Consider the following 13,973-nt stretch of genomic DNA (forward strand, 5'->3'; position numbering starts at 1 on the left):
AAGGTAAACAAAGACCTGAATTCAGTAGATGGTAATGGGAATGGGAAAGAGAAATAAAGCAAAAACCGCATGTAAGGCACTGGTAAGGAGACCTGTACGCAAATAGTGGCTTATCAGAGATGGAGATGAGGGCTAAGAAGAGTTCCCAAGGGCTGACAAATTCCCCACTGAGGGATTATGTGAATGGCGGTTCAGTGGCCAAGAAAGAGGGTGAGAACTGGTTGACAGGGAAAATGATGAATTTGGTTTGAGTGTACTGAGTTGGAGCAGGAAATTCCACCTGTGGCACCACATCTTGTGAGAAAATTTAGGGCAGGGAAAACTCAAGCTTCAGGAATAGATGAAATTGCAAACACAAAGGTAAAGAAGAAATGAACTACAGACTGATAAATGGTAATACAACAAAATGTATTTAGCCAACAGGTTTGTAAAATTTTAAAAATTCGAATTTATTAGATTTTATTAGTAACACAATTACACAGAATAAAGTTCAGGAATTCATCAATGGTGGTCACCAATATGTGCTTCTTTGTGGCTTTTTAAACTGTTATTTCTCACAATTCAAATCAATTCACAGGACAGTTGAATTTCATACATAGCTTCATAAGATGAATACAACAGGTCTTCCATCCATAAAATTAATGAAAACATATCTTTCATGAAAGGCACATAAAGAATCTAAACTAACACATTTATTTAAAGAATTTTGGTAACTTTGAATTTCTTTACATTACAAAAAAGAAAAATCCCCCAAATGAAACAGATGTAAATGTAGTTTCTGGTTATATACACACACACAAACACACACACTGCAACAAACAGACCTCAACAAAATGATAACACACAACTAAATTTAGAAACTACTTACCCACAAAGCTTATTGAAACACTAAATAACTTTTACAAGATGAGTAAAAAAAGAGAAGTAGGGTATGGAATGCTGTTCACTTCGCTGAAAACAAAGTCATAGAGAGATACTGTGCATAATTAAAACAAAAGTGACTATCAAAAGTTTAATATCTAGTGAAAATGTAACACTTACTTGAGAATACATACAATTGCTGACTTAATTAAATATGATTACTCATTTTTCTAAGTGTAATTGCCCATTTCATTCTCAGAGATAATAGCACAGTTTAAAGAAATAATACAAACTCAAGCAAGTGGAGGAAATTTGAATAAACTCAGGGAAAAAAGTAATTTTAATATAGTATGATAATTAAATTTGAAACTAGTTACTTACATATGTGAATTTAAAGCTTGCATTTTATCAGCAGCAGAATCTTCAGAGGTCTTTCCTGTTACCTTCCGAACAAGTAGCTGTCATGTATGGTACGTACAAGGGATTTCCCAAAGGAAATACACAAATGAATGTCTCAAAATTCATTATGCTGACTTATTTTTTACCCACAAAAATGCTCTTGCACCCACCTAAACTTAGTTATAAATAAAAATGTAGTTATTTGAAGTGTATAAAAATTAATTTGGCATCACCTTTAAGGCAATGCATGAATACCATCCAAATATTAAAATTCAAAGTGAAAACAAACCAACTGAATAAAAATTAAGTGTTTATAAGTCTATACGTATATCCTCAGAAACCTGCAATTTTACAGTTTTTAAACCAAATCGAATGTAGAATCAAATAGCATGCACCCTTAAAAGAAAAACTGAAACGCATACAATGTTTAACTGATCCAAAGGCAGGTATAGTCATCTTCAAGAACATTTCAATAAAACACATAAATTTAAAGAACAAATCATGTTATTAAAATAGTCTGTGCAATGTTTGTACAAATAACATTTATGATTACAAGTATACATATAATCGAGACAAGAGCTGCAGTGTGTCCTAATATTCATCATCGTACTTAAAAATTTACAGGACAGGAACATAAATAAAGCTGTTTAGAACTGGCAAACATGACAATAGTCTGTCATTCAGTACAAAGTACTTAATATTTCTGTTATTTCCAAAGCCATCACACTAAAATTATAAGTTGCTGCTTACTAAATACCTAAAAGTAACATGGAAAACTGAAGTCATAAATACATGTATACATACATTTGCATATTTACACGTATGTAGACGTCATCAGTACACTAGAGCCCAGCTTTAACACTGCCCTTAGTTTCACACTGCAGGACCACCTCTCACATTTATGTAAGGTCCTTCCATTACTTTCAGATAAAAAAACAAAATAGAACAGCTTTGGTCAGGTCTCAGGTGCACTTGCCATATACTACATTCTGTGTTGCTGCAAGACTCTAGTCTAGAGAGATCCACATGTAAGTACTCATTTGGTTTGAAAATGCATTTTACCATTTACTGCCAAAACTCAGAAGAGACCACAATCTTTTAGATTATTTTTTATGATGACATCTGTTACGGCATCAAAGACAAACTGCACGTTCTTGGTATCTGTGGCACATGTGAAGTGGGTGTATATTTCCTTTGTGTCCTTTCTCTTATTGAGGTCTTCAAACTGACACTGAATATATGCAGCTGCCTCTTCATATGTGTTTGAGCCTGAGAAGGGAAATGGGAAGAAATGTAAAGTGAAGTTAAAAGGAGTATACCGCTAAGCAACACAGACCTTAAAATACGGAAACAGGTTTCATATGTATAAAATATGTAGATCCCATCATAATTGTGTTTGCCCTTCGAGAATAAGATAAACTTTAAGTGAAAAATACCCAATGCTAATCACCCTTTAATAACTGTAAGTTACCCTTAAAGAAAAAAAAAACAAACACCAAAAGCATGGTAGTCCATGCTCCCCATGATCTTTGTTCCTGACTCAATCTCCAAGTGTCAGAGCCTCTTTTTGCTCTTACCCCTTACACTCTACATCCTAACATGGAAACCACTTATACAAATAACTAATGTGCTTGCTATAACACTTCTAGCCTATCGTGGCTGATCAAGACATGCTGGCTGAGTACTAACTGGTATATTTTTATTAAAAGTGTTTGTGTTAGTTGCTCAGTCTTGCCCGACTCCTTGTGACTCCATGGACTGTAGTCTGCCAGGCTCCTCTCTGTCCATGGAATTCTCCAGGCAAAAATAATGGAGTGGGTTGCCATTTCCTTCTCCAGGGGATTTTCCCATCCCAGGGATCAAACCCAGGTCTCCCACATTGCAGGTGGATTCTTTACTGTCTGAGCCACCAAGGAAGCCATTTTTATTCAACTTCCTACATATATTCAATACATTAACTAGCATTTATTTCAGATTTTTTATTCAAAAACTGTACAATGGTCTACAATGTGGTATATGGCTATGAGGTTACAAAAAAGTGAATGACAGTATGACTGCCGCTTTCATCAGATGACTGAAGACTTTTGAGTGCAACATTTTGATACTTGGCAGTATCTAAAAATAATCACACATGTACTCTGTGACCCAAAAGTTCAGGTTTCAGGTGTGTCTCTGACAGAATACACCTTTATATGTATATATAAAGTCTGGTGAATATATTCACCAGAAGACATACAAAGACTGTTAATAGCAGAACTTCTACTTTAGGAAACAACCCAAAAGCCAACCATTGTAGACTGGCTGATAAACTCCAACATACTTGTACAATGAGCTGCCACAGAGAAATGAGAATAAAAATACTGCTACACACAATACTATAGACAAGTTTCATAAACATACTGAACAAATGAAGGCAGACACAAAGCAGTATGAACAACTGATGTTTAGAAAACAAGCTTGAAAAGAGTCAAAATTAATCAATGAAGACGGAAGTCATGATAATGATTACTCTTTGTGTGTGTGGGTGGAAGTTGATCAGTTAAGACTGGAGAGGGGATGATAGGATTTCTGGGGACCTGGAAACGTTCTATTTCTTGACCTGAGTGATGCATATATCAGTATTTTCACTTTTTAAAATTCAGTAAGTTTCATATTTGTGCTGTGTATAATTTATTTATGTACTAGTTGTGTACTTACATTAAATTTCAATAAAATGTTCACTTGAAAAAAACCTGCAGTAATAACACAAAATTATGTGCCTGGCCTTCAAGGTCCTTTGTTACCCAGCCTGCCTGGGAAAGCCATTCTGAAACCCTCTGTTCCACATCTGAGGCTCATTTCCTATCTGGAGGAAATTTATATTCAAAGGGCCACTGCATTACCGTAGTGCTTCCCCGCCCCTGAACTTCACCGGTTGTTTTCATAACTTGGCTACTGTAAGTAATGCTGCAATGAACAGAGGTGCACATGTATCATTTCCAAAAAGTGTTGTCATTTTCTTCACGTACCTAGAAGTGGAATTGCTGAATTATATGGTAGATTTACTTCTAGTTTTTTGGGAAATTCATGCTGTTTTCCACGGTGGCAGCACCAATTTACAATCTCAGCAATAGGTTAAAAGGGTTCCTCTTTATCCCCATCTTTACCAACGTTTGGCATTTCTTTTCTTGATGGTAATAGCCATTCTAACAGGTGTGTGGTAAGAGCTAACTGTGGTTCTGATTTGCATTTCCCTGATGATCTGTGATGTTGAGCACTTTTCATGGACATGTTGCCCACTGGTACGTCTTTGGAAAAAGGTCTATTCAGATCCTCTGCCCATTTTAAAAGTCAAATTGTGTGTTTTTGTTACTGAGTTGTAGTTCTTTACATAGCTGGCCCTGTGGATTTGTAACCAGCAAACATGGAGAACAAGCTACACCATGCCATTTTATGCAAGAGACTTCTTTCACAGAAAGAATAAATAATCCTAACAATTTTGAATCATAAAAGACTCCAAAAGCTAAAGCAGTCTTGAAAAGGAACAACAAACGTGGAAGCATCCACGGGTTTTTGTTACCTATGGCAGGTCCTCAAACTAGTGTTTTGGTATCCAAATTAGTATAGCGGCATCATACGGATACTACTACTGTATACCAACCTAGCGTATACCAAACACAGATACCAAACTAGTGTAGTGGTATCCTACGGATACTGAGGGATAACTGCACATTTTGAATCAGTTCAGTTTCTCAGTCGTGTCTGATTCTTTGCAACCCCACGGACTGCAGCACGCCAGGCCTCCTTGTCCATCACCAACTCCTGGAGTTACCCAAACTCATGTCCATTGAGGCGGTGATGCAGTCCAACCATCTCAGCCTCTGTTGTCCCCTTCTCCTCCCTTCAATCTTTCCCAGCATCACGGTCTTTTCAAAGGAGTCAGCTCTTGACATCAGGTGGCCAAAGTACTGGAGTTTCAGCTTCTTCAACATCAGTCCTTCCAATGAACACTCAGGACTGATCTCCTTTAGGATGGACTGGTTGGGTCTCCTTGCAGTCCAAGGGACTCTCAAGAGTCTTCTCCAACACCACAGTTCAAATTGAGACTTATATTGAAGAAAGTAGGGAAAACCACTAGACCATTCAAGTATGACCTAAATCAAATCCCTTACGATTATACAGTGAAAGTGAGAAATAGATTTAAGGGACTAGATCTGATAGACAGAGTGCCTGATGAAGTATGGACGGAGGTTTGTGACATTGTACAGGAGTCAGTGATCAAGACCACCCCCAAGAAAAAGAAATGCAAAAAAGCAAAATGGCTGTCTGAGGAGGCCTTACAAATAAATAGCTGGGAAAAGAAGAGAAGTGAAAAGCAGAGGAGAAAAGGAAAGATATACCCATTTGAATGCAGAGTTTCAAAGAATAGCAAAGAGAGATAAGAAAGCCTTCCTCAGTGATCAATGCAAAGAAATAGAGGAAAACAATAGAATGGGAAAGACTAGAGATCTCTTCAAGAAAATTAGAGATACCAAGAGAATATTTCATGCAAAGATGGGCTCCATAACGGACATTTTGAGTGTCAACCCCTAAACAGATATATGGTTTGCAAATATTTTCTCCCATTCCTTTGGCTGCAGTTTTCTTTTGTTGATGATTTCCTTTGCCATGCAGAAGCTTTTTAGTTTGATGTAGTCCCACTTGTCTATTTTTGCTTTTGGTGTCAAACCTAAAAATTTACAGCCAAGATGGATGTCCAGCTTACTGCCTATGTTTTCTTCTAGGAGTTCTATTGTTTCTTACGCTCAAATCTTTAATCTATTTGGGTTTATTTTTGTGTATGGTAGAGAAAGCAGTCCAGTTTCATTCTTAGCATGTGCTGTCTAGTTTTCCTAACATTTATTGAAGAGACTGCTCTTTCCCCATTGTATATTCTTGAGTCCTCTGTCATAAATTACTTGATCATGTCTGGATGGTTTACTTCTGGGCTCTCTATTGTGTTCCTCAGATCTGTTTTTTTTTTTTTTTCCAGATCTGTTTTTAATGCCAACACCACACTTGTTTTGATTACTCTAGCTGCTGGGAACCAGGGAGCATGGTGTTTCCACCTTTGTTGTTCCTTTTAAAGACTGCTTTAGTTTTTGGAATCTTTTATGACTCAAAATTGTTAGGATTATTTACTCTTTCTGTGAAAACTGCAATTAGAATTTTGATATGGATTACATTGAGTCTTTTAGACAAAGGCAATGGCACCCCACTCCAGTACTCTTGCCTGGAAAATCCCATGGACGGAGGAGCCTAGTAGGCTACAGTCCATGGAGTCGCTAAGAGTCGGACACGACTGAGCGACTTCACTTTCACTTTTCCCTTTCATGCACTGGAGAAGGAAATGGCAACCCACTCCAGTATTCTTGCCTGGAGAATCCCAGGGACGGCGGAGCCCGGTGGGCTGACGTCTATGGGGTCACACAGAGTCGGACACGACTGAAGCGACTTAGCAGGAGTAGCAGTAGGTAGCATGGACCATTCTAACAGTATTCTAATCGGGCATGGAATGTCTTTCCATTTATTTGTATCTTCAATTTCTTTCATCTGTGTTTTAGTTTTCAGTGTACATGTCTTTCACCTAATTTAAATTTATTCCTAGAAATTTTGTTTTTAATGCAACTATAAATATGACTTTTTTCTTATAGTTCACGACTACTAAGATTTTTATGTACTGATTTGTATCCTGCAGTTTCACTAAATTCATTGACTATGGGTCTTAACAGTTTTCTTGTGAGTCTTTTAAGATTTACTATATATACCATGCCTTCTGTGAATACTTAAGAGTTCTCCTTGGTTTCTGATTTGGATGCCTTTCTTTTTCTTGCTAACTGAGTGGCAGGACTTGTAATGTTGAACAAAAGAAACCGCCTTATTCCCTATCTTAGAAAATGCTTTCAGCTTTTCACAGTTGAGTATGGTATTAGCTATAGATTGTCACATGGCCTTTATCGCATTGAGGTACATTCCCTCTGCGTCTTTTTGTTGAGTTTTTACCCCCTAAATGGATGTTGAATTTAAAGATGCTTTTTTGGTTGTTCTTGTTCCATCTGTTAATTATTTCTTAGGTGGTGTCACATTAATTGATTTGTGGGTATTGAACTATCATTGCATCCCAGGAATAAATCCCATGCAATAATGGTGTATAATCCTTTTAATGTACTGCTCAATTCAGTTTGCTAATATTTTGTAGAATATTCTTACATTTATGTTTATCAGAGATATTTGGCCTCTAATCCAAAAAGCAAGAGAGTTCCAGAAAAAGATTTATTTCTGCTTTATTGACTATGCCAAAGCCTTTGACTATGTGGATCACAATAAACTGTAGAAAATCCTTCAAAAGACGGGAATACCAGACCACCTGACCTGCCTCTTGAGAAATCTGTATGCAGCTCAGGAAGCAACAGTTAGAACTAACAGGACATGAAACAACAGACTGGTTCCAAATAGGAAAAAGAGTATGTCAAGGCTGTATATTGTCACCGTGCTTATTTAACTTATATGCAGAGTACATCATGAGAAACACTGGGCTGGAGGAAGCACAAGCTGGAATCAAGATTGCCAGGAGAAATATCAATAACCTCAGATATGCAGATGACACCACTCTTAAGGCAGAAAGTGAAAAAGAACTAAAGAGCCTCTTGATGAAAGTGAAAGAGGAGAGTGAAAAACTTGGGTTAAAGCTCAACATTCAAAAAACTAAGATCATGGCATCTGGTCCCATCACTTCATGGCAAATAGATGGGGAAATAGTGACAGACTTTATTTTTCTGGGCTCCAAAATCACTGCAGACGGTGATTGCAGCCATGAAATTAAAAGACACTTACTCCTTGGAAGGAAAGTTATGACCAACCTAGACAGCATATTAAAAAGCAGAGACATTACTTTGCCAACAAAGGTCCATCTCGTCAAGGCTGTGGTTTTTCCAGTAGTCATGTATGGATGTGAGAGTTGGATGGTGAAGAAAGCTGAGTGCTGAAGAATTGATGCTTTGGAACTGTGGTGTTGGAGAAGACTCTTGAGAGTCCCTTGGACTGCAAAGAGATCCAACCAGTCCATCCTAAAGGAGATCAGTCCTGGGTGTTCACTGGAAGGACTGATGTTGAAGCTGAAACTCCAATACTTTGGCTACCTGATGCGAAGAGCTGACTCATTGGAAAAGACCCTGATGCTGGGAAAAATTGAAGGCAGGAGGAGAAGGGGACGACAGAGGATGAGATGGTTCGATGGCATCACTGACTCAATGGACATGGATTTGGGTAGAATCCGGGAGTTGGTGATGGACAGGGAAGCCTGGCATGCTGTGGTCCATGGGGTCGTGAAAAGTCGGACACAAATGAGCGACTGAACTGAATTTTCTTGTGACATATTTGCCTGGTTTAGGTAACAGGTAATGCTGGCCTGGTAAATGAGTTTGGAAAAGGAGAGACTGCTTCTAATTCTGGAAGAGTTAGAGTAGAATTATTAAGCAGTGCTTCTCAAAGTGTTTGGAAGAATTCACCAGTAAGGCCATCTGATTATGAACTTTTGTTTATTGGTAGGTTTTTGATTACTGATTGAACTCTTTACTAATCAGTCTATTGAGATTTTCTATTTCTTAATGATTCAAACTTGGTAGATTGTTTTTATGAAATTTTACATTTTTAAAATGTAAATTTAATGTAATTTAATGTTAAATTTAATTAACATTAATTTAATGTTGATTTTAATGTTAATTTAATGTAATTTACATTGAAAGTGAAAGTCAAGTAGCTCAGTCGTGTCAGACTCAATAAGGTTGGTACACTGAAATTATAAATTAATAAACAATGTTCTGTTGACTCACAGAAGCTAGTGCAACCTCTAAATCAAAAATGTTTTGAGAAAACAGCTTGCCCTGTGTGCATTCCTCAATCTGCTATATATTCCAGGTAACTAGTTACATTACTTAATCCCCAGAACGACAAGATACATGAATGAACTAGTAAGTACAGTATTAAACCTGATTTTAAGTTAAAGAATGACTGATGGCAAGGGTAGTGGAAGATGGCATTAGTTTTTAACATAACAGAATTGTCTTGACTAAAGGTTTATTACAAATGATATAAAGACTGGAGAATGGGAGGCTGGTGATATAATAAATATGGAGATAAAGGTGATTTGAAAAAAAAAAATCATGCGTTCAATTTGAGTCTCAGGTGCTAAAAAAACACAGATATGCTCATCAAGAAGTTGGAAATGCAAGCCTGAGTCTCCACAGAGAAATTAGAGTTGACAACAGAATTTATCATGCTGAGAATAAATATGTCTATGAAAGAATAGAATGCTGGAAGATTATAAGACTGCAGATGGAATTTGGTGAAATGCCAACAATACCAATAAAAAGAGAAGACAGGAGCAGAGAGAGGTAGGAGATAAACCAAGTGAGGAGTTTGTACGCTACATGTCTTCTTCTATAGCAAACAGTATACAACAGGAATTAAGAATTGAATGTGCATCAGAGAATCTGAATCAGGTGAATCGGTGAATCAAGAATTCTATAATACTCTTTGCTAAAAGAATCTTAGATCAGTAATTATTACTAACTTTAAAAAAATGTATACCTGGCAAAAAAGAAAAAGAGCTAACAAGTATGTTCTTCGTGGCTCTAAAATCTCTGTAGGTATGTAATATTTGAGGAGTGATTTGGGTTCTCTGGGACTTTCCTTGGTGGCTAAGACAGTAAAGAATCTGCCTGTGATGCAGGAGACCTGGTTCAACCTCTGGGTCAGAAAGATCCCCTGGAGAAGGGAATGGCCACCCACTCCGGTATTCTTGTCTAGAGAATCCCATGGACAGAGGACCCTGGTGGGCTATAGTCCATGGGATCTCAAAAGAGACACAACCGAGTGACTAACACTTTCACTTTTTCACTTGGGTCCTCTTACATTAAACAAAAGGGCTACTTTACAATGTTGTTGTTTAGTCGGTAAGTCGTGTCTGACTCTTGTGACCCCATGGACTGTATCCTCCCAGGCTCCTCTGTCCATGGTGACTTCCCAGGTGAGAATACTGGAGTGGGTTGCTACTTCCTTCTCCAGGGGATCTTCCCAACCCAGGGATCAAACGCACATCTCCTGGATTTGCAGGCAGAGTCTTTACTGCTGAGTGACCAGGGAAGCCCTTACTTCACTATAGAAAATGACAATGAGTTCTCAATGCCTTAAAGTAAAGGCAAACCTGAATTGCCTTGATTCTAGATATCTTCAATCTTGGAATCAGAACTATTAATAATTCTATCCCCAATTAAGCACTAAAAATATTTGAGTAAGGTGACTTAGGATACTAGCTCAGTTCAGTCACTCAGTCATGTCCAACTCTTTGCAACCCCATGAACCGCAGCAAGCCAGGCCTCCCTGCCCATGACCAACTCCCGGAGTCCACCCAAAACCATGTCCATCGAGTTGGTGATGCCATCCAACCGTCTCATCCTCTGTCGTCCCCTTCTTCTCCTGCCCTCAATCTTTCCCAGCATCAGGGTCTTTCCCAATCAGTCAGCTCTTTGCATCAGGAGGCCAAAGTATTGGTGTTTCAGCTTCAACATCAGTCCTTCCAGTGAACACCCAGGACTGATCTTCTTTAGGATGGACAGGTTGGATCTTCTTGAAGTCCAAGGGACTCTCAAGAGTCTTCTCCAACACCACAGTTCAAAAGCATCAATTCTTCAGCGCTCAGCTTTCTTCACCATCCAACTCTCACATCCATACATGACCACTGGAAAAACCATAGCCTTGACTAGACAGACCTTTGCTGGCAAAGTAATGTCTCTGCTTTATAATATGCTGTCTAGGTTGGTCATAACTTTCCTTCCAAGGAGTAAGCGTTTTTTAATTTCATGGCTGCAATCACCATCTGCAGTGATTTTGGAGCCCAGAAAAATAAAGTCTGATACTGTTTCCACTGTTAACCCCTCTATTTCGCATGAAGTGATGGGACCAGATGCCATGATCTTAGTTTTCTGAATGTTGAGCTTGAAGCCAACTTTTTCACTCTCCTCTTTCACTTTCATGAAGAGGCTCTTTAGTTCTTTTTCACTTTCTGCCATAAGGGTGGTGTTATCTGCATATCTGACATTATTGGTATTTCTCCTGGCAATTTTGATTCCAGCTTGTGCTTCTTCCAGCCCAGCGTTTCGCATGATGTACTCTGTATATAAGTTAAATAAGTAGGGTGACTATATACAGCCTTGACGTACTCCTTTTCCTATTTGGAACCAGTCTGTTGTTCCAAGTCCAGTTCTAACTGTTGCTTCCTGGCCTGCATACAGAGTTCTCAACAGGCAGGTCAGGTGGTTTGGTATTCCCATCTCCTGAAGAATTTTCCACAGTTTATTGTGATCCACACAGTCAAAGGCTTTGGCATAGTCAATAAAGCAGAAATAAATGTTTTTCTGGAACTCTCTTGCTTTTTCAATGATCCAACAGATGTTGGCAATTTGATCTCTGGTTCCTCTGCCTTTTCTAAAACCAGCTTGAACATCTGGAAGTTCACGGTTCACGTATTGCTGAAGCCTGGCTTAGAGAATTTTGAGCATTACTTTACTAGTGTGTGAGATTAGTGCAATTGTGTGGTAGTTTCAGCATTCTTTAGCATTTCCTTTCTTTGGGATTGGAATGAAAACTGACCCTTTCCAGTTCTGTGGCCACTGCTGTGTTTTCCAAATATGCTGGCATATTGAGTGCAGCACTTTCGCAGTATCATCTTATAGGACTTGAAATAGCTCAACTGGAATTCCATCACCTCCACTAGCTTTGTTCGTAGTGATGCTTCCAAAGGCCCACTTGACTTCACATTCCAGGAGGTCTGGGTCTAGGTGAGTGATCACACCATTGTGATTATCTGGGTCATAAAGATCTTTTTTGTACAGTTCTTCTGCATATTCTCGCCACCTCTTCGTAATCTCTTCCGCTTTTCTTAGGTCCATACCATTTCTGTCCTTTATGGAGCCCATCTTTGCATAAAATGTTCCCTTGTTATCTCTAATTTTCTTGAAGAGATCTCTAGTCTTTCCCATTCTATTGTTTTCCTCTCTTTCTTTGCATTGATCACTGAGGAAGGCTTTCTTATCTCTCCTTTCTATTCTTTGGAACTCTGCATTCAAATGGGCATATCTTTCCTTTTCTACTTGCTTTTCGCTTCCCTTCTTTTCCCAGCTATTTGTAAGGCCTCCTCAGACAGCCATTTTGCTTTTTTGCATTTCTTTTTCTTGGGGATGGTCTTGATTCCTGTCTCCTGTACAGTGTCACGAACCTCCATCCATAGTTCATCAGGCACTCTGTCTATCAGATCTAGTCCCTTAAATCTATTTCTCACTTCCACTCTATGGTCATAAGGGATTCGATTTACGTCATACCTGAATGGTCTAGTGGTTTTCTCCACTTTCTTCAATTTCAGTCTGAATTTGTCAATAAGGAGTTCATGATCTGAGCCACAGTCAACTCCCAGTCTTGTTTTTGCTGACTGTATAGAGCTTCTCCATCTTTGGTTGCAAAGGGTATAATCAATCTGATTTCGGTGTCGACCACCTGGTGCTGTCCATGTGTAGAGTCTTTTCTTGTGTTGTTGTAATCTTAATTAGGATACAAAGACTTTCAAAAATAAAGCTAAAAACAAGTTAATTCTGTGAAATTATTTTGAATTTAAGCATAGCTCTGTGGGCTTCCCTGGTGGCTCAGCTGGTAAAGAATCCACCTGCACTGCAGGAAACCTGGGGTTCGATCCCTGGGTTGGCAAGATCCCCTAGAAAAGGTAAAGGCTACTCTGCCTCTTGAGAAATCTGTATGCAGGTCAGGAAGCAACAGTTAGAACTGGACTTGGAACAACAGACTGGTTCCAAATTGGAAAAGGACTAAGTCAAGGCTGTATATTGTCACCCTGCTTATGCAGAGTACATCATGAGAAACGCTGGGCTGGTCGAAGCACAAGCTGGAATTAAGATTGCCGGGAGAAATCAGTAACGTCAGATATGCAGATGACACCACCCTTATGGCAGAAAGTGAAGAAAAACTAAAGAGCCTCGTGATGAAAGTGAAAGAGGAGAGTGAAAAAGTTGGCTTAAACCTCAACTTCCAGAAAACTAAGCTTATGGCATCCGGTCCCATCATTTCATGGCAAATAGATGGGGAATCAGTGGAAACAGTAGCAGACTTTATTTTGGGGGGCTCCAAAAATCACTGCAGATGGTAACTGCAGCCATGAAATTAAAGGACGCTTACTCCTTGGAAGAAAAGTTGTGACCAACCTAGATAGGATATTAAAAAGCAGAGACATTACTTTGCTAACAAAGGACTGTGTAGTCAAGGCTATGGTTTTTCCAGTGGTCATGTATGGATGTGAGAGTTGGACGGTGAAGAAAGCTGAGTGCCAAAGAATTGATGCTTTTGAACTGTGATTTAGTGAAGACTCTTGAGAGCCCCCTGGACTGCAAGGAGACCCAACCAGTCCATCCTAAAGGAAATCAGTCCGGAGTGGTTTTTGGAAGGACTGATGTTGAAGCTGAAACTCCAATACTTTGGCCACCTGATGCAAAGAACTGACTCATTTGAAAAGACCCTAATAGTGGCTGCATGGCTTCTCGGACTCAATGGACATGAGTCTGAGTAAACTCTGGGTGTTGATGATGGATAGGGAGGCTTGGCGTGCTGCAGTCCATCGGATCTCAAAGAGTCGG

General features: G+C 38.9%; 1 protein-coding gene across 4 annotated transcripts in view; it reads right to left on the reverse strand.

Annotated features, from left to right (window-relative positions):
- Positions 1-424: 424 nt before the first annotated feature.
- GNAI1 (G protein subunit alpha i1) overlaps positions 425-13,973 on the reverse strand; it is a 727,470-nt gene continuing 713,921 nt past the window's right edge. For all 4 annotated transcript variants that reach the window (XR_014067210.1, XR_014067209.1, XM_081535819.1 and 1 more), the window contains one exon: positions 425-2,529. Coding sequence is in view for 2 of the 4 variants with exons in the window: in XM_081535819.1 (XP_081391945.1) it covers positions 2,339-2,529 (191 nt within the window). In the remaining 2 variants the exon portion in view is untranslated. The remainder of the gene's footprint in view (positions 2,530-13,973) is intronic.

Source organism: Giraffa tippelskirchi, chromosome 10 (genome assembly GCF_054371585.1).
Source record: "Giraffa tippelskirchi isolate mGirTip1 chromosome 10, T2T-mGirTip1v1.2.pri, whole genome shotgun sequence".
In the NCBI taxonomy this organism is placed as follows: domain Eukaryota; kingdom Metazoa; phylum Chordata; class Mammalia; order Artiodactyla; family Giraffidae; genus Giraffa; species Giraffa tippelskirchi.